This window comes from Schistosoma mansoni, chromosome W (assembly GCF_000237925.1).
Source record: "Schistosoma mansoni strain Puerto Rico chromosome W, complete genome".
NCBI lineage: Eukaryota > Metazoa > Platyhelminthes > Trematoda > Strigeidida > Schistosomatidae > Schistosoma > Schistosoma mansoni.
Window position 1 is genome coordinate 37,490,045 of NC_031502.1, and position 27,462 is coordinate 37,517,506.

Sequence of the window (27,462 nt, forward strand, 5' to 3'; positions counted from 1 at the left end):
GTACTTTTACGAATAGAATATTATTATCACTATTATTATTATGAGAACTACGACGAAAATATTCATTTTCGTGGTTTAAAACACGAACCGACCTTAGGTAGTCAGCAACAGAAAAATGGAAGCACTGGACTACTGTTTTGTTGTGGTTTGGGAATTTTCAGAAGTGCATACTAATTACACCTCAACCAGAGATCAAACTAAGGACTCACAGTTTCACGATTGTGTGCTTGACCTCTAGACCTTTGAGTCAACATCTCACTCCATTAATGTCTAATTACAATCAATCCACGATATTGGGCAATCTTTATCCCTCATCTAAAGTGGATATCTGTCGCGTACCCAACATGGTTGAACTCTACTGGTTATGCCTCCTCATTTATAATTCTATTTTACGTCAAATACTTTTAACATACAATTTTGATTTGTTGATTAGAGCTCATAATCTTAAGTCATATATTCCTGACTCTTTATAAAGGACTTTTAGGTATTATCAATGACTTTTTTCAGTATGGGGTTGTAGAGGCTGTTCAATTTCATTGAAACTACTAACTGATCAGTGTTAGGCCACCTTTGAAAACCTGAAAGCACTGAGTGGTCGGTTTGTTCTAGTATGGGAATCCTTAGCAGTGCTCATTCATGATCCCGCACATGAGACTCAAACCCAGGACCTTTGGTCTCTCGCGAACGCTTAACCTTAGTATGTTGTTATATTTAAGACTCAGTTGACGTGAAATTTGCCATTTTTAATCTTTAACATGAGTTAACTCAACACTGATATTTTGTCTATTGTAATACTAAAATGTTTTTGAATTTGCAATTTCAGAGCCTGATGAAGAAGTTATAGAAAGCAATTGTTGGCACTCTAATATTCATAGTTTTACAAATAGAAAAGTAAATGCGCACTGTCTAGAAATAACAGAATGTGAAAATAAACAGCCATTTACTACTAAATAGTTACAAATTACTTTTCAAGTACCATCTATTACCTAATAATAATAAGTTTTAAATTTAAGCAAAACATAAAATACAAAAGGTATTTTGTTTAACATACCCAATTAATTTTTGTCAATGCATATTCTTTAAGTAAATTTTGTAATTCTTCGCCTTCTCCACCAGGTTTGCCAAATTCTTTAACTAGCAGTTTAGTTCGTTCAAAATCTTCTTTTGAAACAACTGGTGCTATTAATCGTAAATATCTATCTAATGTATTATGTAAATCTGGAACCGGTAATCTGGGAAGCGGTTTCTGTATGTGTGTTCGGAAGAAACGGAAAAAAAAATCAAAATATTATAACTAAAGCAACATACAGAGAAATCACTAACAAGCGATTGTAAAGTTAAAATCTAAAGGAATACAGTTTGGTTAGGTAATCTTATAGGAATTTAATGAAACTGTTGTGGTAGATTTCATCGTGAATTGGTATCTTCAAAAGTAACTTCAAAAATCAAAGAACATTCGTCAATAATGCATATAGATTTAATTACACAAGACTGAAAATTCCGTCTGAAGCTTTTCTAGGGTTACTGTCGGTTTTAAACTCAGATATAGGAGTAGGGTTGGGCATGGGGTCAACAACCTTGCTAAAAAAACCGCTAGCTAGAAAAAAAAGCAAACTAAAGCATTTGAACTCGGCCCTCCGAGTTGAAGAATATTTATTCGGAAGAATAATGTTGACTCATGGTGAAAGCCGAGATTCTTCGGAAGTCACGAGGTCGATGTCCCTTTTAACCACCAGAGCAGCAATTGATATTGGAATATCAGGACAATGTGGGACAACGGAAGAATCAATCAAAAAGCTACGAAAATGAGGAGATACACCTTGGCTGTTCTCGGAATAAGTGGAACCCATCGGATGGGAATCTCATGGATCGTGGATCATCAAAGCATTCTTAAAAAACAAAGAAGGATGGAATTATAATGAATGTTATCCAGTGTTATGCATTCACCAATGATAGCATTGAAGACGATAAAGATCAGTTTTATGAGAGCCTGTAATCGATCATAGAGAAGTGCTCAGGAAAGGATCTGACCATCCTGATGGGAGACCTAAACGACAAAGTCGGAATGGATGACACTGGGTATGAAGAGATCAAAAGACGACATGGACTGATTGAGAGAAAGGGATGAAAATGGTGAGAGACTTGCAAACTTGGTGCATTTAAAAAAGGTTGTAGGAGGCACAATATTTAAACACAAACGCATACACAAAGCTACATGGTTCCCACCGGATCACATTATACAGAACCAGATCGACCATATTTACATCACTAAAAAATTCAGAAGGTCAATGAAAGACGTGAGAATCAGGAGAGGAGCTGACATAACTTCAGATCACCACGTGGTGGTTGCCAAGATGAAACTGGAGTTAAAGAAGCATTGGACAACTGGGGAAACAACAGTACAAAGGTCCAATACGTTCTTCTTCCGACATACTGACAAACTCAACAAATTCGAGATAACTCTCAACAACAGGTTCCAAACCTTACAAGATCTCGAAGAAAAGAAAACTACTATGGAGGGCAATTGGAAAGAGATCAAAACAGGGCTAACTTCAACGTGTCAGGAGGTTCTACAAGAAACATCATCATAAGGAATGGATCTCTATGGAAATCCTAGACAAGATTCCAAAAAGAAAGAATATGAAGAAAGTAGTTAACTACAGTCGAAGAAGCGTAAAAAAGCCAAGGCACATGCCGAATACACGGAAGCAAACAGGAGGGTTGAGAGAAGAATCAGAGCCAACAAGCAGAAATACGTAGAAGACCTAGCAACGACAATGGATAAATCTACAAGAGAAGGAAATATAAGATAACTATATGGCACAACGAAGAAAGTATTTCGGAAATATGGTAAATCAGAGAGACCGGCGAAGGACATAGAGGGCAAGCCAATCACTGACACTGAAAAACATCGGAATAGGTAGATAGTACACTTTAAAGATATTTTGAATAAAACAGTTACGCTAAACCCAACGGACATCGAAGAAGCACATACAGTTCTTTCTAAAGATGTCACCCCACCATCGATCGAAGAAATCATCAGGTTCATCATACAAGTTAAGAGTGGAAAAGTGGAAGGAGCTGACAATATGCCGGCTGAAGTACTGAAGTCAGACATAGAGGTAACAGCAAACATGCTTCACACTCTATTCAGGAAGATTTGGGAGGGAGAACAAGTGCCCCCCACAGACTGGTAAGATGGATACTCTATCGAGATATCAAGGAATGGAGATCCGAGCAAGTGTGAGAACTAAGTACTGAGACATCACACTACTGCCAGTGTCAGGAAATGTTTTCAAGAGAGTATTGATGGACCGAATTAGGAATTCAATGGATGTCCAACTTCGAGATCAACAGACCGAATTCCATAAGGATCAATCGTGTACATACCAAATGGACAGCTTGAATGCAACTAAACGATTTGGACTTCACAGATGACCTAACTTTTCTATCCCATATACACTAACAAATGAAGGTGAAGATAGCCAGTGTATCAGAAGCTTCTGTATCAGTAGACCTTAACATGGACAAGGGAAAAAGCGAGATCCTGAAATAAAACTCAAAGAGCGCCTACATAATTACACTTGATGGAGAAACACTGGAGGAGATGGAAACTTTCGAATACACGAGTAGTATTTTTGATAAGTAAGGAGGATCGGATGCAGATGTGAAGGCACGAGTTGGCAAAGCAAGGGCAGCATTCCTACAATTGAAGAATATATAGATCTAGAAACGGCTGTCAGCCAACATCAATGTTAGAATTCTCAATACAAACGTTAAGACAATTTTAATGTACGAAGCTGAAACGTGGAGAACTATAACAACTTTAAAGGACGTTACTCACAAGATTGTTTGTAGTAATGTAAAGGCAAATGTATTTATGAATAACTGTCTATGCGAAACACCCAATGTCCATTGTTGGCCAGATACTATCAGCAACAACCACTGTGGGAGAGGACAAATCCACTTCCAGATGAAGAGGAAATTACAGACAGACGATGACGGTGGATAGGACATACATTGAAAAGATCATCAGGATTCACAGTGAGGCAAGCCCTAACTTGGACTCGTGAAGAGAAAAGTAAGTAAGGCAGACCAAGGAATATATTGTGTTGGGAATTGGAGGCGGGCATCAAAAGAATGAACGGTAATTGGAAACAACTGGAAGGGATTACTCAAGACAGAGTTGGTTAGAGTATGCTTGTGAGCGGCCTTTGCTCCTCCACGAGGGGTAACAGGAGTAAGTAGGTGTTGATTTTAATGAAGCAGTGAATCTAAACTCTATGATCCATACTTTTAAATTTCCAAATTGGATTTTAACTCATGTGATATTATCATTTTCACAATGAGGTTATGTGAGACTGTGAGTGAGCACTAGAGAAAAAAATCTTATATCATGGTAAGAAGAAGCCTTCAAACAGTTTCCAGTGCTTTTTCTATGGATTTTTATTTCAAAAAAAGGTCACCTTCATAACTATTTAAGCATTCTTTATGAAGTCACGTTTCGGGGTAAATCTGTTCTTTAAGCATTTGATATAATTCTATTCAAATAAAAAGAATCTTTTACTGTACTAAAATTGTAGTGAAAACTAGAAATGACTTCTTTTATGGGTTGGCTAATGAGTTTTCTATACCTTTTATTAGTTTCTTGAATTTGCTTTTGTGAATAATCTATTTATTTTGTGAGGAAAAGTTGAATTGGTTGATGTAAAGATATTGTAATGATCAAGTAATCATAACCATTTAGTCTTTGAAGCTAGTGAAATACTTTGTTTCTTCTTGTAGATGGCCTAGATTTCCTGTTTCAGTCGACCTGGTTGTCATCTATCTGAAACTTTAGATTAAATTATTTTGCTGAAGAGTTAAGTTATAATCAATCTTTCTTTTTAAAACTCAGAAAAGTTAAATACGTTTCAATGGTTCTACGTGTGAAAAGTAAAATAGGTAGTTTGTATATACTTAATCCTAATCTGGTTAGTTAAGCGTTTATTTACAGTTGACAGTTAGAAAGCTGGCATACTTTTGAAAATATCCACTTTGATGTAATACGGTATAACGAGATAATATTTTAATTGGAGGTAGTTGGTGTGAGAATATGTCTTACATTGCTTTTGTCATCACTGGTCAACATATAGAATAAATTTCGGAAGTTAAAGAAAATAATATTTGAATAGAGATTTACTCAGTGAGATTTGTGCTGAGTCTCTACACCTCTTTTACTTAGATGAATAACATCTGGAACTCGAACATCCAAATATACATCGATGTTCCATCTGTTATTGTTATCCAAATTATGGCTTTATTTAGTTTGAATAATTTCAAATCATACACATATTGGTTTCAACTATAATCACATTTTACACTATTTGTATTTAAAACAATTACAGTTAAATCTTACGTTACATTTTCCTTTCGAGAAAATTATATCCTAAAGAAGAAAGATGCATTGATTGAAGACAATTTTTAATGAACTATCAAATTGTAACTCTATGAATAACAAAACATAAGTATCTCACTGTAATTTTTCGCAATTAAAAGATGGTCATGTTTTGTTATTTCATCTAATCTTTATTTGGCCATTCGACGTTTACATTTCTCTTTTCTTTTTTATGGGAATTGTTTAGTTAGCCTAGTTATTTAATGTACTACGTTGAAGTAGTCAGTACTTGGAAAGATGATAGGATGTTAGATTAGCTATTGTTTAGAAAGATAAAAAATTCAGAGAATTTATTGAGTCATTTTGAGTAGTATCGTTATGTGTTATTTGACCTGTATGCACTATATAGAAAGTATATTTCTCATAATCAGTTATTCAAAAGTCAATTTAAATGTTTAGGAACCAAACAGAGTAAAACAAGTTACAGTTATCTATTTACAAAATTTTCAACTATACCTATCTATGAAGGAACATCTAGTAGTATTGAATATTTAGTTATGAACATTCGCGAGAACTTATCTCTCCAAGCAGAACTATCTGAACCAATTAAAATAAGTGTTTCAAATAAAATATTTCTTCATATATTTAGTCAGTATGTAAAGTGCTCTTCTTGAGATATGAAGAACATCTTTTCTATCTCTGTTCAGTAACAACCACATCAAATATGTCAGAAATAAGATAAGATAGCGTTCCAGCGTTCCTTAGTTTTTGGAGGTTTATGAGCTGAATTCAGCACATAACGAAAACTATCTTAAAATTGGACTAATCTATACAACCGACCGACTTTACAGCAAATACACTTTCTCTTATAAGAACATGGTAATTTATGCGAAATTCTACAATAAAGATGAATAATAAAAGTTGATGAATCATCAGGCTTCACAATGGTAACTTTTGTTGATCCGTCCTGGTGAACAGAAAGAAATTCTTGGATCGAATTTTTCTGTTAGTTGGCACTCACTAGTAAAGTAAATTGACTGTACTAATACGATTATTGTTCTTGGTAGGATTGAAATCCTTGTCTAGCAATGTCACAGATTTAGATCTTACCATTGAGCTATTGAAGTCACAGTTGATCTCCTCTTTACACCAGTCAGAGGCTAAGTTGTGAACAAACAAATCTTATTACAATGCCAAGTCACTTATATTAGTGTCTACACAAGAATTTGATTGATAAAACTTGGTTAGTACTCAGAACTACACAAAATGATACCCGCTATTATAGAAAGACTAATTTTTGTCGTTTGAAATTCTGTTAGTCAAATAAAAACTTATTCAAGATAAGCAGCTGAATAATAAGATCAAATCAAATCAAGTTCACTTACATTTTCATTAGTGCCTTTCAACTTAGTCTGAAATGATTTCGAATGTAAGAATTTATTATTTAAATTACATATTTGTAACAATTTTGTATCGACATATACCTTTGACCGGTCTTAAATTCTCATAAATTTATAGTAAAACCATAGTCATTTTATGTGAGTTTAAAAATAAACATTTTTTTATTCTAAGAAATTTTCATGATTTCACCTATATATAAAAAATTACTAAAATTCTTCACAAAAAAAACCCCTTATCATATGCTCACTAGTGGCTGGCTCCATGAGGTATTTCCTGGAGTTCTAGTGAGAAGCAGTAACCAGTGGAGTTCATTCAGGTCTGTTGGGAGATATCAACTCACTGAAGACATTGGTGAAGTGGTTGCTCAACTTTGTCGATTGTTTGAAGTTAGACATTAACACCGTTGGATGCCTGCTCAGTCGTCTCTCGGTTAAGTGCTCACGCGCTAAACTGATAGGTCCTAGGTTCGAATCTCACGAGACGGGATCGTGGCTGTGCACTGGTGAGGAGTCCCACAATAGGACGAGACGGCCGTCCAGGGCTTTCAGGTTTACCATGGTGGTCTAGCTTCAATTGACTCATGATTTCAACTATATATAATCAATTACCATCTGTTAAACGATATTCATCTAGGAATAATTTCTGAATACGTTGATGTTAAAGACTACATTCAGAAGTGTATTTTACAAGTGTTGTAAAAATTCAGCTTAAAACTTAACATAATTTTATTGAGTATTCTGGTGAGATCAAGAAAATTCCTCAAAAAAAGCTATAAAAAAGGCTTTGAAAACGCTGCGAAACCCCTTATCCAATCAGCATTCAATAGAAGTCTTGCCAGAAACATCTGGAAAGTGAAAAGTCACATGTCACGTTTTTGAGCCCCAAGGTCATCTAAAATGCTATAAAAGCCCTAGATTTTCTATAAATAAACGAACATAGAAGTAAAGCGTTTCTTCCATATTTTATGCCTTTTCTCTCGTGTTCAAGTCCCTGTGTAGATTTAGGCTGGGGGTTACTAGAAGAGCTTCGGAACCGAATATAGTATTCAGTTAGAAGACTATTAGAAAAACAATAGACTAATATCTTGACTTGTAAAATAGCCAGATATAGTTTTTTTTCGAAATAGTATATTAATTATCTTTATAGTTATTTGAGAATAAAAACTATCAGTATATATTTCACTGTTATACTGTATATCCTCTAAGATTTCAGCTCCTCGTTTACATTTTTATTTTTAAGGTTTACTAAACTGAAAGAAAAAAAAGCAGATGATCATATTTTAAGTTTCAACCCGGTTATGGACGTATATTATTCGAAAAATGTATTTCATTCTGTCAGTATCTATAATAAACCGGTTTCAAGATTATTCAAGGTGTATTTGTAGAAATGTCATTCACTATGAATTCAACTGAACTCATAAAGTGATTTCTAGAATTCCTGGAATAAGTTATTCTTTTGATAAACAAAAAAATCTTATCATAGGATCTCTAAATTCATTGTTCAAAACATTATATAAGAATAATATATTTGTAAAATCTCAGCGAATGAATTTGAAGTAAATCCAACGTTTCGCCTTTCAATCTGGTCTAAGCTTTTTCAAGGAAATACATATTATTCCTATTTAATGTCTTATATCAACTCGGCGCTCAAATACTTTGAAACTATTCGCTCTAATTTAGACGAAAGTTCTTATATATCATTGTTCAAAAGTTATCAATCTTAAAAGTGTTGAATATCTATTTCAAAATGATCGTGAATTTTAGAACCATCAAATCATGTGATAAACACTTTAAAAGATTCCATTCAGTAAGCTATAAAAAAGATTTGGTTAGAAGGCTATTTATCTGTGTATAGAGATTATATTCATAGGATAAAACTGAGGAGGAATATTATGTGAGTCGTAATGGTAATTGTAAGAATTCGATATTTTTCTTTCCCTGTTTGATTGTTATAACAATTCGATGAGGTGACTGTTTTAAAGATTTTATTGAATTACTTGAAACAGCTATTTCTGATTACTGAACTAAAACATTTCGAGCAAAATTCAAGATACTTTTCAATATCAGTTACAACTGTCTGAATAAATAGTGCAAGTTGGTCTCAACATACACAATGGAAAAAACAAGATTCTCAAATACGACACAGTGAATACTAGCCCAATCACACTTGATGGCGAAACTCTGGAAGATGTGGAATCTTTCACGTACCTGGGAAGCATCATTGATGAACAAGGAGGATCTGATTCAGGTGTAAAGAGCAAGGATAGGCAAAGCAAGGACCGCATTCCTACAAGTGAGGAGTATATAGAACTCGAAACAGCTGTCAACCAATATCAAAGTGAGAATCTTCAATAAGAACATCAAGATAGTCCTACTGTACGGAGCTGAAACGTGGAGAACTACCACAACAATCATTAAACATGTACAAGTATTTAAAAAGAAATGTCTACGTAAGATACTCAATGTCTGTTAGCCAGATACCATCAGCGACAGCCTACTGTGAGAGAGAACAAACCAACTTCCAACTGAACAGGAAATTAGGGAAAGACGTTGGAAGTGGATAGGATATACATTTAGGAAATTATCAAACTGCATCACTAGGCAAGCCCTAACTTAAAATCCTGTCGAGAACCGGAAACGAGGAATGCCGAAGAACAAATTACATCGGAAGATATAAGCAGATATGAAAAGGATGAATAACAACTGGAAGGAACTGGAAAGAATTGCCCAGGACAAGGTTATATGGATAATACTTATGGGTGGCCTATGTTCCTCCACGGGTGGTAACAGACGTAAGTGAATCAGTCCATAGAAAAGGCCAATGACTGAGTATTGCTAAGAATTCCCAGTTTAACCAACAAGTTTTATAGAATAGACGGAATGTGGCTAGTAGTGGAATACAGAATGAGCGTTTAATCTTATTTGGGACTCTCCTACTGGATGTGCCTTCACCTCGTAGTTGATGTTGATTCCACTATTAACTATATTCCTTTCATCGTATAATAATTTGTTACATATTGGCTATAGCGAGGTAGTTCACACAAAATGTACATATACTAACTAAAACTAGTGGAAGTTCAGTCAAAAATATCACTGACGAGATGATCCAAGAACCATCATAAATTGAATTACCAATCAGTTTATTTTCATGTATTCATGATGGTTAGTAAATAATTGTTATTTTCTTTCAAATACATCTAAGTGAACCTAATTTTGTGATGTAAGACTACTTAAGTTAGAGTGGTAAATAGTCCAGTCATTTTTTTCAACATCGTTTCAAAATAGACTTAAAGTACAAATTACTGGAAAAAAAAGCCACAAACATTTCACATATTAACTGAACACATTTGATTGATATGAATAAGAACACTTACAGATAAATCCCATTCTGGATATCGTTCAATATCTAAATTAGATAATCGTCTGACGAATTCTTTTATTGGATGAGACATCTAACCGGCTGAAATATAAAGAAAAATAAATGGATATTATATTTTATTTATTCGAATGATATTACTACTTTTTTTTTTCTTACAACGAATAGAAATTTTAGCTTAATATTTCATTATAAATCTATGTTATAATTTAAAAGGTCTCAATGCTACTAGTAATAGTCTATTATCGTTTAATCCTCTAGTAATCAAATGGTACTTATGAACACTTCTGAAGGTATTCAATATACAATCGTCACAAAGAATTTTATAATGAATACTAATTCAGATTATCGATTTAGTTTCATTTTAAGTAACGTTATCTGGTATGTATGATTAAATAACAACTGAATGTTAAAAGATAACTTAAATCATTATACATTTCAAATATCATACCTTTGTATATCGATAGAAATGACGTTACGGTTTAATATAATTTACTTTGATTCAAGTATATTACAAAATCTTGTTAACAGTCAATCATTATAATACTTATACAATGATACAGAAGTCAATTTCCTATTCAACCATAATATATATCTTTCATTGTCCCTTTCAATTATAAGCAATTAGTCATACATTAAAAAAAGAAGAGTACATTATGAAATAGGAAATAACTATATTTCTATTTATACTTGAAAGCGTGAGTCAACTGAAGCTAGACCATCATGGAAAACCTGGAAGCACTGGACGGCCATTTCATCCTATTATGGGACTCCTCAGCAGTGCGCATCTACGACCTCGCCTCACGAGATTCGAACCCAAAACCTACTAGTCTCGCACCAGAGCATTTAACCGATAGACCATTGAGCCAGCATCCCATGGTGTTTATGTCTAACTTCACACGATCCACCAAGTTGAGCAACCGTTCGCTGACGAGGAGTCCCACAATAGAACGAAACGGCCGTTCAGTGCTTCCAAGTTTTTCCCTGGTGCTCTAGCTTCAACTGACTCACGCTTTTTCTACTAAGAAAATACTAAATCTCCACAAAAAAACCCTACTTATATTTCTATTCAATTACTAGTTACATACTTAATTCATACTACTTTCATCACTCCAAACAACAATAACAATATCACTACTAACAAACAAGCAAATGAAAAGATCATTTTTTTCATTTATACAATATCATTTATTAGTCTTGACAACAATGCTGACTTCTTCTCCTTCATTTTTTATAGCTTTCAACATATTTCATGACAAAAATAAATAAAATTAAAATATTAAATAAAGAAGAAAATTAAAACAAAAGTTTCATTTGTAAATAAAATGGGAGATTTGTTTAAATTAACAATTAGAAGCTATTCCATTGGATTTGCACAAAATTTCGAATCAGAGTATAGGAATAGCAACTAGAAAGAACTGGAAAGGAAGGCTCAGAACAGAGTTGGATGAAGAATGCTGGTGAGCGGCCTATGCTCCTCGACGAGGGGTAACGGGCGTGAGTAAGTAAGTAATATTTATATGGAGGGGGATAGATAGAGATAGGTAGATGTATATTTCTATTTTCACTTTTTGTCTACTTTCTTTTTTTCGTTTTTTTCAAAAAAAGAAAAATTTTTTGTAGATTCATTATTGAGTGAAAACATAATAAAAGTTGATAAATTAAAACATTTAAATGGTTAATTAAAATAAAATTAAATTTTTAAATCATAAATATTATTCAGAAAGAAGAAAAAATTTTTTTTCTTTTTTTCGCAGTAAAGAAAAGGAAAAAACGGGAGAAAATTGTTGACAATTTACAAGAGAAGAAGATAAGATGTCAAGGTTCAACTATTTGATTCGTATTTGTTTAGATCGAATTTAGGAATCATAATGATTCATTTATGAAGATTTGAATTGTGTATTTATCATATTGAATAAATAGTAGTATGATTTGCTTTTTTGCAGCAACATTTATTATGATTAAATTTAATCTAAACCAGTTTACTATTTTAAATGTTAATCATGATAAGTTTAATAGGCATAATCTGGTCGTTGAGTTAGTAGTTTATTATCTTGTTCAAATGTTGATGCTGATTGATAATTATATTGATTGATAGGATCCTTAGGATGATGATATTGTTGTCGAGGATGATGATTTGGTTCACCTTTTATTGTTGAATTTTGTTCATAACCTGGATAGTTTTTAATAGGAGCATAATCATCTTGATCAAATGAATGATCAATTGAATCAGTTTTTAAAGATGGTATTTCTCTATTTTGTGGTCTTTCAACATTATAACAGTTACGTAATAAATACATGACTGGTACATATCCTAAAGTGATTAGTGTCATAACAATATTAAGTCCAATAAATTTAATTGTATCCACAAGTCCACCAGCAACAATTGGTCCCAAGGCATAAGCTAAACTGTATGAAATATCAGCAATTGCATACACGGAACCATATACTGAAACATGACGTGTATCTACAAGAAAACCCATTGTAGGCAATATTGCTGTATCAACTAATGCAATACCATAACATAAAATACTAATAGGAATCATTAATGCGATAAAATTAGTACAGAATGGTATCAAGAAACAACTTCCTCCTTCAATAGCTAAACCAACTGCAGCCATTAACCATTGTTTACTTGGATATTTATCAGCTAACTTAATCGTTGTTATAACTCCAGCTACATGTGGTAAAAATGCTGGTAACCATACTAAACCTTCTTGTGCATTTGTTGCTTTCATACTTTTTGACATCCAATTTGATATTGTCGGTTCTAAAAATGCAAGTGATACATTAGCTACAGTAAGACATCCAGCACATATAGCAATATAAGGATCCATTAATAAACGATGTATTGGAGTTCCTTTTGGTAGATTACCTTGAGTTTTTAAAACTGTTCGTTCAATTCTAACAGGTTGCATAATAATCAATAATAAACAACCATCAAATAGTGCTATAAATGCAAGTGTAATAAATGGTAATTCTTTGCCAAAATATTGATAAACTATTCCACCAAATGGAGGTGCTACTAATGAACCAAATGATATAAATGCTAAAGCTATTCCTAATGCTTTTGTACGTTCATATTCATTTGTATATCGATCAGCTATCATAGCTAAACCGGCAGTATCTGCAAAAGCTGAACCCATACCTTGTAATCCTCTAGCAATAAACATTAATCCATATGAACTACCAAATGCAAATACAGAAGTTGACAAAAATATTATACATAAACCAAACATCATTGGTACATCATAACCAATTCGATCAATTACAGTTCCTGATATAGGATTACATAATAATTGTATAATAGCTTTAAATGCAAATAATGTACCAATTTTAGTTTCCGATTGATGAATAAGCCATTTTAATTTATAATCACCATTAGATTTATTAAATATAAAATTTTCATCTTTTAATTGTTTAGTATGTGTAGCATTAATCCAATAAATTTGTCTTGTATCCATTGCACGTAAATTTTGTAAATAATCAGGTATTATTGGTACTATAACCATATATAACATATTGTCTAATAATAAAGCTATACAAACAACAAATAAAACCATACGACGTTGTGAATTTGGTTCATTAATTTTAGACATAAATATTTGTTTGATTGTTTCAAAATTTGTCATGATGATGCTAAAAAAAAAAGAATAACAAGTATTTATGATATTAATTTATCAAAAAGGTATCATGAAAGGAAAAGGACAATAATTACACTTGAAAGTTGTTCTTTTTTATAAAACAGAAACAATACTTTTCAGATATGTCAGTGTGAAAAAGCATGACTAGTGGAGTTCAATCGTGTTGGATATGAAGCAATGACTCTCCGAAGACAATGGGAGATGGGCTCACAATAACGTGGATTGGCTGAGGTTAAACATTAACACCGTTGAATGCTTGTTCAGCGATGTAGAAGTTATGTATTTGTGCGAGACTGAAGGTTCTGGTTTCAAGTCTCGCGTACGGGTCTGTGGATTTGCACTCGTGAGGAGTCCCATACTATTACAAAATGACCGTCGAGTGCTTTAAGGTTTTCGATGGTGGTCTAATATTGATCAGTTCATAATTTTAATGAGATTGAGGAACTGTTGAAGACTGGACAGCTCTGAACAACTATCTTGTCTATATATAAGGCCATTCAGTAATGTACACCCAGGACTCCACCAGAGATTGAACTCAGAACTGTAAATCTCACAGCGAGTACGATAGCCTTAGATGAATGAGGTGACATTTAATGGTTCACAGTGCCGACATCAGTTAATTTGTGATATGGCACACCCCTTATCATTTGTTATTGATAATAACAATCTCAGTCACAACATTTTTGAACCAGAACTTCGAAATTTTATCTCAATGCCGATCACTAGTGATCATATGATGAAATGCAGACTTTTGAAATAAATCCTGTAGTTCGCATAATATGAAACTATACAACTCATGTATCTAAGTAATAATAATAATATTGCTGACATCTTTACTTATAAATTTAGGTTTGTTTTCTACCAAAGACGAAAGAATCTTTTCAAAGTTGAGTAAAAAGTCTATTTAGGCATAAAAAAATTGTTTCATGAATAAACTGTTCACGATATTACTGTACATTGTCATTATTAAATTTATCACCTACTTTTCATAACATCCGAACTTTTCAGGTCAAGAAATAATTACTTATAAGCATTAAGAGACAGGAAACTTTATAAATAACCTAAATTGATGAATTGGTTAGTATCAAAAAAGGAGGCTACACTTTAGTATCTAAAAGATAAAAGTTATCATCTTTTTTTGCTATAAAGGTGATCCGAGACATATTCTAAAGTACTTTCTTCTTAACAAGCTTTGGACAACTTATCACTTATTTCTACCCACTTTTATTGCTGGTTTCTATTATTATAATTATTATCATAAACGATCATTTTAGTGGTATGCTCATTATATCCAACCTTTGAGCAAGCAAGCTTATGTAATTATTTTGGTATCTAAAATTGACTAAATGTATATCTAGACTAATTAACTCTGTTTTTACTGCTATTGCAACGATCATTATCAATTTTTCAGACTTTCCGGTCAATAAGGTTATACTAGATTGTTCATAGACGAATCATTATCTTGCCGGTGAAATTTCAAATTTAAAAATTTATCATACTACACGGCATTCAGTCTTATCAGTTTAATGTAGTGCTTGAAGGCTTGATATCGATTCATATTCCTTATATCGCTGGAATTAATTTGTAAAACATTTATGTTTACGTGTGGGTACATTTCTGAACAAGCTAATTTCTCCTATTTTCAATGAAAATAAAAGCATATCAAGGATTTCATTGAGAAAATAGAAATTATTCATGTTTCACCAAATGCTGACATCGCTTGGAAACTATTTTAAACCAGGGAGTTTTATTTTACTTTAGAACCCTTCACAAATGTTTCTTGGTAATTAGACTGTAAATGTGTTTCCTGGGTTTTATCAAGAAGTTCTAATTATTAGAGAGTACACATGCACAATAAACGTAGAACAATATTATCTGTGAAGTCTAATGTTAGATATGTAGACTACTGGACTTTAACAGAATGATACAATGACAGCGTACTTAATTCTAATTCTAAAAGCCCTATGTTTTATTCAGTCTGATATCAGGGGGTTTGCATTGATGCTGATCTCCATTTATACGACAGAATATATTCAGTGCCCTTTGATTTTAAAAAGTCAGCTTTAATTTTTCTTAAGCCACGTGATTATCTTTATTCTAGTTCCATATAAAATATGAAGTTCAATTTTCTAATTACAGAATACTTACTTGTTATTATAAACGTAGAATCACTTTGTTTTAAAATTATGAAATTAAAGCATAATACATAATCGCTTTCTATCAGGTTATATTTTTTTAATGATAGTTGGTCACGTCAGGTTTATAATGTTACTTCTATGTAAATTCTTTCCCTCATGGTTGTATATTCTACTTCTACTTCTACAATGGGTTCAAACTAAAGAATGGCAAACCTATTGGAGATAATTATCTTTAAGTATTCTTCACACATGACTGCAATATAACAGAGAAATCTCTCCAGAATGATATATATATATATATAAGATAATCAATGAGGTCAGTAATATAAGTATCAAATCTAAATTCATTAAGTTACTAACTGACACGAATACTTAATGATCACATTCATCGATTAACAGAGCTCACCAACTACATCAAGATGATTTCGTATAACTCAGCCCTACCAACTGAAGAATTTAATTACATTATTATTAGTTTTGTTCTTAATCTGTAAGAAATTAAAAAGTATCCTAAATAAATTATACCAGCCAATTACATTTTATACGTATATTATGACATGGCTTGCTATACTTTTATTAGCCTTAATAAAACGATGCAAAATGAATCTTATCTAACTCGAAAAACTATGTTCAAATATTATCGAAACATTATGATTATTGATGTATAAATTTACAATATGATGGTTTATAAAGTTTAACCTAAAGGTATTAAATGATCTTTTTATTCTTGATTAATACGAAACCATTCATTTATACTGATCATAATCAGAATACCGCAGTGTTGAATAACTACGTTAAACCAATGTAGACATTTGAATAACTTACCTTCAGATGTCTGGCATTAATTCCATATTGTAAAATGTTTCACTAATCGATATTAAATGGTATCAAATAAATAACTAAGTAATTTTATGTAGTTGAAATCATCAGTCAATTGAAGCTAGACCACCATGGAAAACCTGAAAGCACTGGACGGCCGTGCTCACGCGTGAGACAGATAGGTCCTAAGTTCGAATCTCGCGAGGCGGGATCGTGGATGCGTGTTGGTGAGTAGTCCCACAATAGGACGAAACGGCCACCCAGTGCTTTCAGATTTTTCATGGTGGTCCAGCTACAATTGACTCATGATTTCAACTATAAAATCAGTATTAATTAAATTTCACTTTCTATTTTTTTATTTCATTCCATCATTGAAATATGGATATTGCATCACAATAAATGTTCATATAAATTTAATTGTCATATTCTGAATCAACTTCATTGTTTTATATAAAATTGTAGTTACTTTCATTCATCTACATGATAGCTAACTATGATACTTGATAAGTGAATTAAAAAATCGATTCTAATTTTTTTTCTTATAAAATGATAATCCATAATAATTCAATTTCATTTAAATGAATCCTGTTTTAAGAAGGTCTTCCTTTTGTTGATAAAAGTCTCTTTTTACACCAAAAAACCACTTCAAACTTTCTAGATATTTATGAATGATCTAAATTTGTTTCACTTAGTTAGATCCAGTTGAGGAGTCCCATAATAGGATGAAACGGCCGTCCAGTGCTTCCAGGTTTTCCATGGTGGTCTAACTTAAATTGACTGATGATATCAACTATGAATTACATTTGTTAGTTTGGTGTTAATTAGCGATGGGCAAATTGTAATCCATACAGAAAATAAATTGCGAAAAATGTTTAAAAGTTGAAAATAGAGATGGATTTAGTGGACGATTTTGGTGTGGGCAGTTTGATGGTGAAAAATGTAGGTATTTGAGCGGAACATAATTCATTCCGTCAACCTGGTCCTGAAGAAGTTAAAGATTCAAGTTAAAAGGATCATAGACATTTTTGTAAAGATGTAAGGTATCCTGATGCGGCTGAAGGTGAGGAGAGTAAACTTTTCCTCTTGAAATGCTCTCACATGGTCACGAGTATACAGACACTGCAAGGAAATTCCTACTCACTGCCTTGCCGAGATAGGAGAGTTGTTCACGAAATTGATTTCAAACTAATGGTGTATTTGGGCTTTAGGTTCCTGAAGAAACAAATGACGTATGAATCAATTGTTGGTCACTGACTACCATGGGATTGCATCTCCTTACGTTGCTCCACTCCTTTGTGGATCAAACCTTTCGGTTGAAGGCTCCGGGTGTGGCCCCCTATGGAAATCACCCGCTTCGGTCTGGGCACCCAAGCAGTATCCCAGCCCTTACACAAATCAAGTGACTTGTGTGGCACATATGTATTCGGTTACTCTCTATACCAATATTTATGTGTTCAAATAAATAAATAAATAACAATGAACTGTTATTTTTATTAGTTGTGTAATCGTTATCTTACAACACATATATCAGTTTTATGTAATAAGTTATTTATTCGGCATTGATAGGATGTGATGAGTAAGAATTTCTACAAAATCCCAATTTATATCAGATGCGAGAATCCATTTTAAAAAATTTTGGTCGACACATGGTTCGTATTTTATTTTTTCACTATTAAATAAATCACCTTTCCAACTTTCTTCTTATGATTCTTGTCAGTCACGTGAATTCACTCACTCTAATTAATAAGGTCAACTTAAGCACGTCAATGAAAACATTTCAACAGCTTAAAGATGTAGTTTAAAAAACTAAGCTTTAATTAATCCAATATGTGACTGATCAAAGGTTGTCAGTCATAATTTTCATAAACAAGATGGTGTATCAAAAGAGGGTTTTGTGGAGATCTTAGTAATTATTTAATAATTGAGTTCATTAATCAATGAAAGCAAGACCACCATGGAAAACCTAGATGCTGGCTCAGTGGTCCAGAGGTTAAGCGTTTGCGCGCGAGACCGATAGGTTCTGAGTTAGAATCTTGCGTGCGGATTGGTGGATGCGCGTTGGTGAGTATTCCCACAGTAGGACGAAATGGCCATCCAGTGCTTACAGGTTTTCCATGACTGTCTAGCTTTAATTTACTCATGAATTCATTTGTTAAAAAGGATGTATATTTATTAATTAATGGTCTGAAATGCAGATTATTATGGATGGAGTTATTAGATTTTAATCGCTGAGATTTTTACAAATATTTTATAATAATCAGAGTAAATAGTTTCCCTGATAAATGTTTGTAGAATAAGAACAACAAACATTGTGAGTTTCATTTCATTCCATATAGACTAAATATTCCATATAGGCGCTGGTTTATATGAATATATATAAAAACTGTAAATCATCAGCGCTGATAATCTCTGTCGAATGATTGGTTAGTTATCTTTGACTTTGATAGGGATCGATGATCTGTTCGATATTCTGTGACCCAACTGACGAATGATTTGGCCAGGACTCAGTGACATTTCACTGGTCCTAAAAAACTATTTACAAATAATTTTTATACACAAAAATGACAGTCGTAAAGCATTTAACTTATTTATACAGATCAATGCATTTGTGAAAGGTAAAACAAATATCAAATGAATGGAATTCACTTCATTCTGAAATGTTTATTTGTTACTAATTGACAATATATTAGACTGTTTTAATTATTCTGTGTGATTTTTCACACATGAAATTCTTGTGTTTAATTACTGATATGATCAAAATAATTAACTAATCTATATTACTGAACCGTTTCTCAATCGATATTAATTCATGGTGAAAGTTATTATAATTGAAAAAAATTCACCAAAAAAATCTTCTTTAGGTACTAGGTTATGCCAACCTAAAATTTTCATCTGATTGTACTGCTTAGAAAAACATATTTATTCAAAGGAACTTTTATCAAGAATGTAATAGGTAATTAATGAAGACCAGTATCCGTATGCGATGCTATTTATCATGAATTGTAAATGTCTTATATAAGTGATTGCTGGTGAAGATTTGTAAAATAATCATATCTGTTCTGCAATTTTCCGATCTCAGCTTATCTTCAGTTAGTATTATTCTGTCGATAAAAAATAATCCACACAAAAAGTAGGAAAAATTCAATCAAACTTGCATTCATGAAGAAGATTTTGTTTTACTACAGTGTTCTTGTATTAATTAAGTTTTTTGTCTCCTAGTCTCAATCATAGTAATATTGTATAATGAATTCTGATATGATGTTCATTTTGTACTCAAAGAATAAATTAATATAACTTACTCCGAATCCATGTGCTTGGCTTTGAGTCACATTGATTATCTGTGGACTGGTAATATTAAACATAATACTAAATCTAACTTAGGTGAAGGAGGAATTTCATCTGGAACCCACTACTAAGTCATTATTTTACTTGTTAAATTTGTTCAACAGTTGAAATATAGATTAATAAGTGACAGTAAGATGTCGGCCGGCTCAGTGGTCTAGAAGTTAGGCTCTGGCGCGTGAGACTGATGGGTCCTGGGTTCGTGAGACGGGATCGTGGATACGCACTGCTGAGGAGTCCCACAATAGGACCAAACGGTCATTTAGAGCTTTGAGGTTTTCCAGAGTGGTCTACCTTCAATTGACTCATGATTTCAAGTATATATATAATACATATGTTCTTTCTTTTTTTTGATTTGCTACCGTAATAATCACTGATAAGTGATATAAAATTTAAGATTGAAGTATGATTAACTTTAAGTAACTTATATATAGTGATATCTAAGTACATACATGTAGGGAAATAAATAAAAGTGAAACCAAACTACAAAAAATTAACAAAATGATTTCGATCATTAAAAAACAATGTTCTAATCTATAGGCTTCAACATAGTGGTTTAATTTAGTCTATTTGATTATAATATTATAAGCATGAGTTTAACGGTTTAATTTATTGAATCCATATCCTTAATAGACAAATATATAAACTAAAATAGAAGAAAACCACTTAATATCTATAAAATCCTAATTAACTATTAGAAAAACAACTTTTTAACTAGATAATGTGTATATTCCTAGTACATCAATGGAAGTATAATTCATTGAGTTTACCTACTTCAAGTTTATCATCACTTCAAAGTTACTAATAAATAATTATCTTCATAGTCATGTATTTTCTATTGAGTTAATAACAGGTAACAGCTTTACTTTTGGGAACATTTTTAATATTTGTTTTAGTCATTTTTAAAAGAACTAGGATGAAATGGCCATTCAGTGCTTCCAGGTTTTCAATGGTAGTCTAGTTTAGATCGACTCATGAATCCAACTTAAAGAACAACCAAATTGTTAACAGTAAGAAAGCTAAAAAAAATTGACCATAAGTAGAGTGAAATTATTATTACTATGACTGACTAGTTTTAGTACAATATTTGAAAGATTAATTATGACATTGTAGTTGCCGCTTCTCTTTGCCTTCTGATTTTATGCACCGTTAAGATTTGTATTATAACGGTTATCGAGGCGAACAATTAGCGAAGCACGGCACTACAACACAATGCTGACAAATTCATTTATGAAAACATAAAGTCGGTTACAGATTAGTAACTTTTCGATTACAAGACTAGGTGATCTACAAAAATTCATTTACTAGCTAAATCACTGAGTACAAGCGAATAGGGATAAACAGTCATTTATATTTTATTCATCCTAATGATGTTTTGCCTGAAGTTTATATATTTATTAGCCATAATGTCAAGTGACTTAAACAAAACTTGTCTTCAGTTAGGGAGATATATTTTAATTTTCACATAATAATATAACATTGATAATATAGAGTTTTCATTTCATAGTAATCAAAGTTTCTAGGGAAATTTCATAAATGATCTAGTTTGTCATTCAATACCACTTTCGATAATCTATGGAACCTATGAATGAATTTAATTATGATTTATTTTAGAATCTTATTTTAATCCAAAAAGGCTAAAAGTAAGTATTGTATTACATTAAATAGGAGTAATATATATTTGTAAAATCTCAGCGAATGAATTTGAAGTAAATCCAACGTTTCGCCTGGTAATCTGGTTCAAGCTTTTTCCTTACATTAACTCGGCGCCCAAATACTGTGAAACCATTCGCTCTAATTTAGACGAAAGTTCTTATAGAAGTATTGTATTATTCTTAGATTATAAAGGAATACTTTCTTTATCAGAAGGGGTTTTGTGGAGAAATACTTTCTTTGTTTACTTAACCTAAGATGAAAAACTGCATACATATTCTTACTGTTATGATTTATATTTATCATTACAATCAATTCAACCAATGAAACATAGCTTCATTTAATATTCATTGTGAAGTTAATAAAGAGTATTATTAAAGAATTTAATACTATTTCAGTCTTATTAAATTCTACAATTGATATTTATCTTTTATAGCAAAGTATTTTCTAAAAAGACGTTTTAAACGTCTTTCTTATCATAGAAAAAAAACAGATTAGTTTTATCGTTGGATAATAGGCAATACTAAGATGGTGGAGAAGATTTATAGAGTAGGTAGATGATTTTGATGGAGTTTTGTTCGCTGAGTTGGATAGTTTGATCGTAGAGCATAAATTTCTACTTAAAGTTTGTACTAATGATGTCGTTCAGAAGAACGATAAAAGCTTCATGATCAAACTATCCAGCTCAGATAAAAAATAATCACCAAACTAGATAATACTGTTATTTTTAGTTCAAATTCGGCTAAATCTATTCAAATTATACAAAAACTGAAGTTATAAAATAAATTAATTTCATTGTGAATTTTATAACGTTATAAGTTTGAAAGTTACTCTTCACTATTATTATTATTACTACCTATAAACGCTATGAAATTTTAATGTTTTAAATAACAGATTGTATGAGTATAAGACCAAAGTGAATTCTAGCACATTCAATTTTTTCAGAAGGGGTTTTTTGTAGAGATTGTAGCAAATTAATATTTGAGTTCATGGATCAATAAAAGCTAGACCACCATGGAAAACTTAAAATCGCTGGACACCCGTTTCGTCCTGAGGAGTCCCATACTGAGACGAAACGGCCATCCAGTGCTTCCAGGTTTTTCATGATGGTCTAGCTTTAATTGACTCATGAATTCAACTATTAAACATCTATTATTAATTAATTTTAATAAGAAAATTAATTTAATGGGAATATTCTATTCCAATAATAATGTCAGAAGCATAATTCTCATATATTATTCTTGGTTAAATCATGGACACACACTACTGAAAAGTCTCTAACAAGAACAAAATATGTGTTTCGTACGTCTTCGTTTTCAAAGTTCTTTTGACTAAGATTGATTTATAATATTAACTACAAAACTCGAAATTATGCCAATTTATAGTTTTGAGGGTTGCAGATGAATACTAAGTTATTTAGTATAATCAAATAACTTCACATTTTATAGAATTTAGTCATTAATCATTTATATATATAGTCAATGAAGGACCATTAATAAATATGGATTCAGTATGGAAATTTGTTAAGATTATAGTATTTTAACAGTTGAATCGACGAGTCTATCTAAGCTAGACCACCATTAAAAACTCGACTGACTGTTTGTTCTAGTATGGAACTGCTGAGCAGTGCGCATTCAAGTTTCACACGAAGGACTTGAATCCATGACCTTCGGTCGTTCAATGCTTTCATAGTTTTCAATGAAGATCTAGCCTAGATTGACTTGTGAATTCAATTGTTAAAATATGGATTCGTTCAATAAGTAAAATGTATATCGTGATTAATTAGGAAGATAGCTTAAACAAAATTGTAATATGTATACAACTTTCAAAGTGAATTAATTTTCTTCCCTTAATATTTTCTAGTTCAATAAATATGCTGGTAAATTTTAATATTTAGAATAATGCTATTGACTACAATCTTATCAGTAGTAAACATAAAATACATTGCCTTAAGAAGTATGTATATATTAAAGAATTTTGTACCATATCTTCTAACTATTTGGAATTCAACAATTATGATCTAATCTGTTCCTTATACTACCGTTAAAATCTATAGTTGAATGTGAAATACTAAATATTACCTTTTCATAACAAACATATCAATTTTTAAAATCATTTATTTTTAATACGTAAAATATTTAATCTGGTAAATAATATGTAATTTTAATAGTTGAGGTCAGAAGTCAATTGAAGCTAGACCACCATGGAAAACCTGAAAGAACTGGACGACTGTTTCGTTCTATTGTGGGACTCCTCACCAGTACGCATCTTCGATCCCTCCTCGCAAGATTCTAATTCAGGACCTATCAGTCTTGCGCGTGAGCGCTTATCCTCTATACCACTGAGCCGAACGGCATCTAACAGCGTTAATGTCTAACTTTGAACAATCCACAAACTTGAGCAGCGGTCCACTATTGTCTTCAATGAGTTACTATCTCACAACAGACCTGGTTGAACCTCACTGGTCACTGCTCCTCACTAGAACTCCAGGAAATAACTGTTGAAGCCAGTCACTAGTGAGCGTATGTTCAAATAATATGTAATAAAGACTAAAGTTTTCTGGTAAATATGATAATTTTGAATAATGGTGTTTTTTCAACCTTTATCTATTATTATCGAGTAAAATCTCTTCACTGACTATAGCTTACTACTAGAATTTCAGTCAACAATGTAAAGGCTAGAGCCCAATAAATACATGATAATTATTGTTTACGGTGGCTTTTGCAGAGATTCCATACTATTTATAAGTTGAATTATTAAGATTTACATAGATAGCATAAATATAATACGATATATAATCTTACGGTTATTGTCTTCTTCTGTATTTATATATATATTCTTGAGAATAAAAGCCGAAGTATTATTTCAGCACCATAAACAATTCACTTTTCACTTTGTTGACTTCTTTCATTTCTTCCTATTCTAAGATCTCATGAGTAGTGGGCTGAAATCGATAAGTTGATAGACATTTAACTGACAAATTTAAAGACAGTCTTTATAATATACAGGGATAAATTTATATTTACAGATACGTGTTTTAAGAAAATAAAGCTATGCATTTTTTCATGACATACCTATCTTTCAGTTTCTAGTCTGTTTAATAATGACTAGAGGCAATGTAGTTCAATTCATTTGTAACTAGGTGAATAGAGAAATGATTTTACTCTCGTTTGTTTACTTTCTTTCATATTGTTTAAACTCATCCTTGAATTAAATTGTGTTCATCATTGGTGGAAAAATATTTTCCTTCACCTCCCTATTCACAAAAAAGGAAAGAAATCTACGAATGAGACTAAAGTTTACTTCAATTGAATACGCTTATTTGTTGAAAGTTGATTTTGTATTCGCTGAATTTGTAAGGATTGAAAATGAAACATCTACATTCATTAGTTTGTTAATTGGTTCAATTGAATTGGTATTTTTCTTCCCTTTTCTACAGATTAAATTATCGTTTGTTTTCTAAAAAGGGGAAATAGGTGAAAGTAAAGGGGACTTACCGAGACAGGATGATAAAGGATGGACAAAAGACAAAGTGCATATATGTATGTGTATGTATTCTTGTTAATCATCTCTCACTGCATACCAGTTAAATAGGAAGATACTTCTTTTGAAAAATATGGAGAATTTGATGTGATCCTAGTTATCTCAAGTTTTGCACATTGAAAAATGATAACAGGTCAGGCAATAGGACGAAACAGTCGTCCAGTGCTTCCAGGTTTTCCATAGTGGTCTACCTTCAACTGACTCATGATCTCAACTATGTAAAATATATTTAATATGATGAATTAAAAAAAATGAATGCCTCAAAAGTGATACATTCATCATATACTCCGATGTTTGGCATTACAGTTTATATAAAAACCGAAATAAGGTCAAGTGAAAAACACCTACTATGTTACAAATGATGTGAGATGATTGGTGGACAGGTATGCTTTAATCAAGATAAATTGAAATAAATATTTTACTGTGATATTCCATAATGAAAAACTGATAATAAGCTACGTTTCAATATTGACTTTACAGATGAAAAATATTTAAGATAGAACTACATTATATCGGTTTCCACTGTGATTGACATCTAAAAGTGATGTTATATGGAATACTACTAAAAAAAACAGAGAAAATTAAAAATATTTCTCAGCTTAGTATCGGAGTAACTGGAAGTGATCACTAAAGAATGGGAACATGACCAAATTTAGGAACTAACCCGTTTCTTTAACTGTATGATTCGATTCCTGGAGAAAAAAATCAAGTATAAGCCACAAGGCTTATCGATTAAATAGCGAAAATATTTTTCTAATGTTCTATGAACTGGAACATTTATTTAAATTAGAAAGGAAAGTACTGAAAATCTTACTGGCTCTAATTTACGTTTGATAGTTAGGTAAATAATATTCTGATTATTAAAATCTAAAGTAAAATTTCCAGATCACAATAATATTTCATTGCATTTTACTAACTCTAATGTATATTCACCATATGTGGGATTAATCTCATCTGAAGACATCATAAACGGCTAGTAATGTCATTGGTTAGCAGTTTTATTAGATAGTGTAGGACTTGATTATGTAAAGTGTCAAAATCATGTACACACTACGGTGACGAACAAACAGTCAACGAATATTCATTTTAACTAAGTTTGTGTTTGAAACCGTTGTTAGATAAAAGAAAAACTCATCAAATTTCAATAAAATATGAATAGACGTTAAAATATAGTATCGTTTTCATCGGGATACCATCATATCTTGGGTATGATTTTACTTGATGCCATATCTGGAAACTGTTTAAGATTCCCTGACAAGAAATTAACAGCTATGTAACGAATAAAATAATATATTTGTAATATTCCATTGAGTAGAAAAATTAGATTTATTTGCCGTTTTGTGAATCAGTGTAAGTCACTTCCTTTGTATTACTTAAACTTGGATCAATTTTGATTTGGTTATCTATTCTCTGAAGAAGTGGCTTACATTGAGTTACGAAACGTTAGAAAATCTAATTTTTCTACTTATTGAGATATTATAAATATATTATTCTTATTTATAAAAATCTATTCAATGCTCAATTTATTTGAAATTATCAAGTTAGATAATGTTTGTTATTTCTTATCTGATGTCATTTCCTGTTGAAGAATTTCTCTGAATTATCTAAAAATCTTCACAGATTGATAAACTAAAAAAATCTCTTATATTCACTTATTGTGATAAACATGTTTATGTCTAAATTATTCCATTTATCATCTTTTGGATTTTTGTTTGTTTTCCGTTAAATAGATTCTTCTAACTTTATACATTTAAGTAGTTTGTTAAAATACATACTACTACAATCCTTGTAATTAAGTAGAAAAGAGTAATTTATGTTCTAAATAAATAAGGAGAAGGATACCTCATCAAGATATCAAGGAAAGGGAATCTGAGCACATGTGAGAATTACAGAGGCATCACACTACTGTCAGTACCATGAAAAGTTTTCAACAGCGTGTTACTAAACCGCATGAAAGAAGCAGTAGACGCCCGATTTCGATATCACCAGGCTGGATTCCGTAAGGGTCGTTCGTGCACAGACCGAATCGCGACACTAAGAATCACCATCTAACAATCAGTTGAGTGGAACTCGTCAATAAACATCAGATTCATTGACTATGAGAAGGCATTCGACAATGTGAGGACTAGAACATTATGGAAACAATATGGAGTTCCTGAGAAGTTTGTCA

The 27,462-nt window shown here is 31.9% G+C and overlaps 2 protein-coding genes across 2 annotated transcripts in view; both read right to left on the reverse strand.

The window, feature by feature from the left end:
• The window catches only part of Smp_146910 (putative choline o-acyltransferase), a gene marked incomplete at both ends in the record, with an annotated part of 62,811 nt that extends 52,582 nt beyond the window's left edge, over window positions 1-10,229 (reverse strand). Inside the window, 3 exons of the mRNA XM_018789594.1 lie at window positions 1,052-1,218; window positions 10,081-10,114; window positions 10,152-10,229. Of these exons, the coding sequence (XP_018655021.1) occupies window positions 1,052-1,218; window positions 10,081-10,114; window positions 10,152-10,229 (279 nt within the window). The remainder of the gene's footprint in view (window positions 1-1,051; window positions 1,219-10,080; window positions 10,115-10,151) is intronic.
• A 1,936-nt stretch (window positions 10,230-12,165) lies between these two features.
• Smp_046120 (putative vesicular acetylcholine transporter) lies at window positions 12,166-13,785 on the reverse strand (the record flags this gene model as incomplete). The annotated part of the gene is made up of 1 exon (XM_018789595.1): window positions 12,166-13,785. The coding sequence occupies one exon, from the start codon at window positions 13,783-13,785 to the stop codon at window positions 12,166-12,168; it is 1,620 nt and encodes a 539-aa protein (XP_018655022.1).
• Window positions 13,786-27,462: the final 13,677 nt, after the last annotated feature.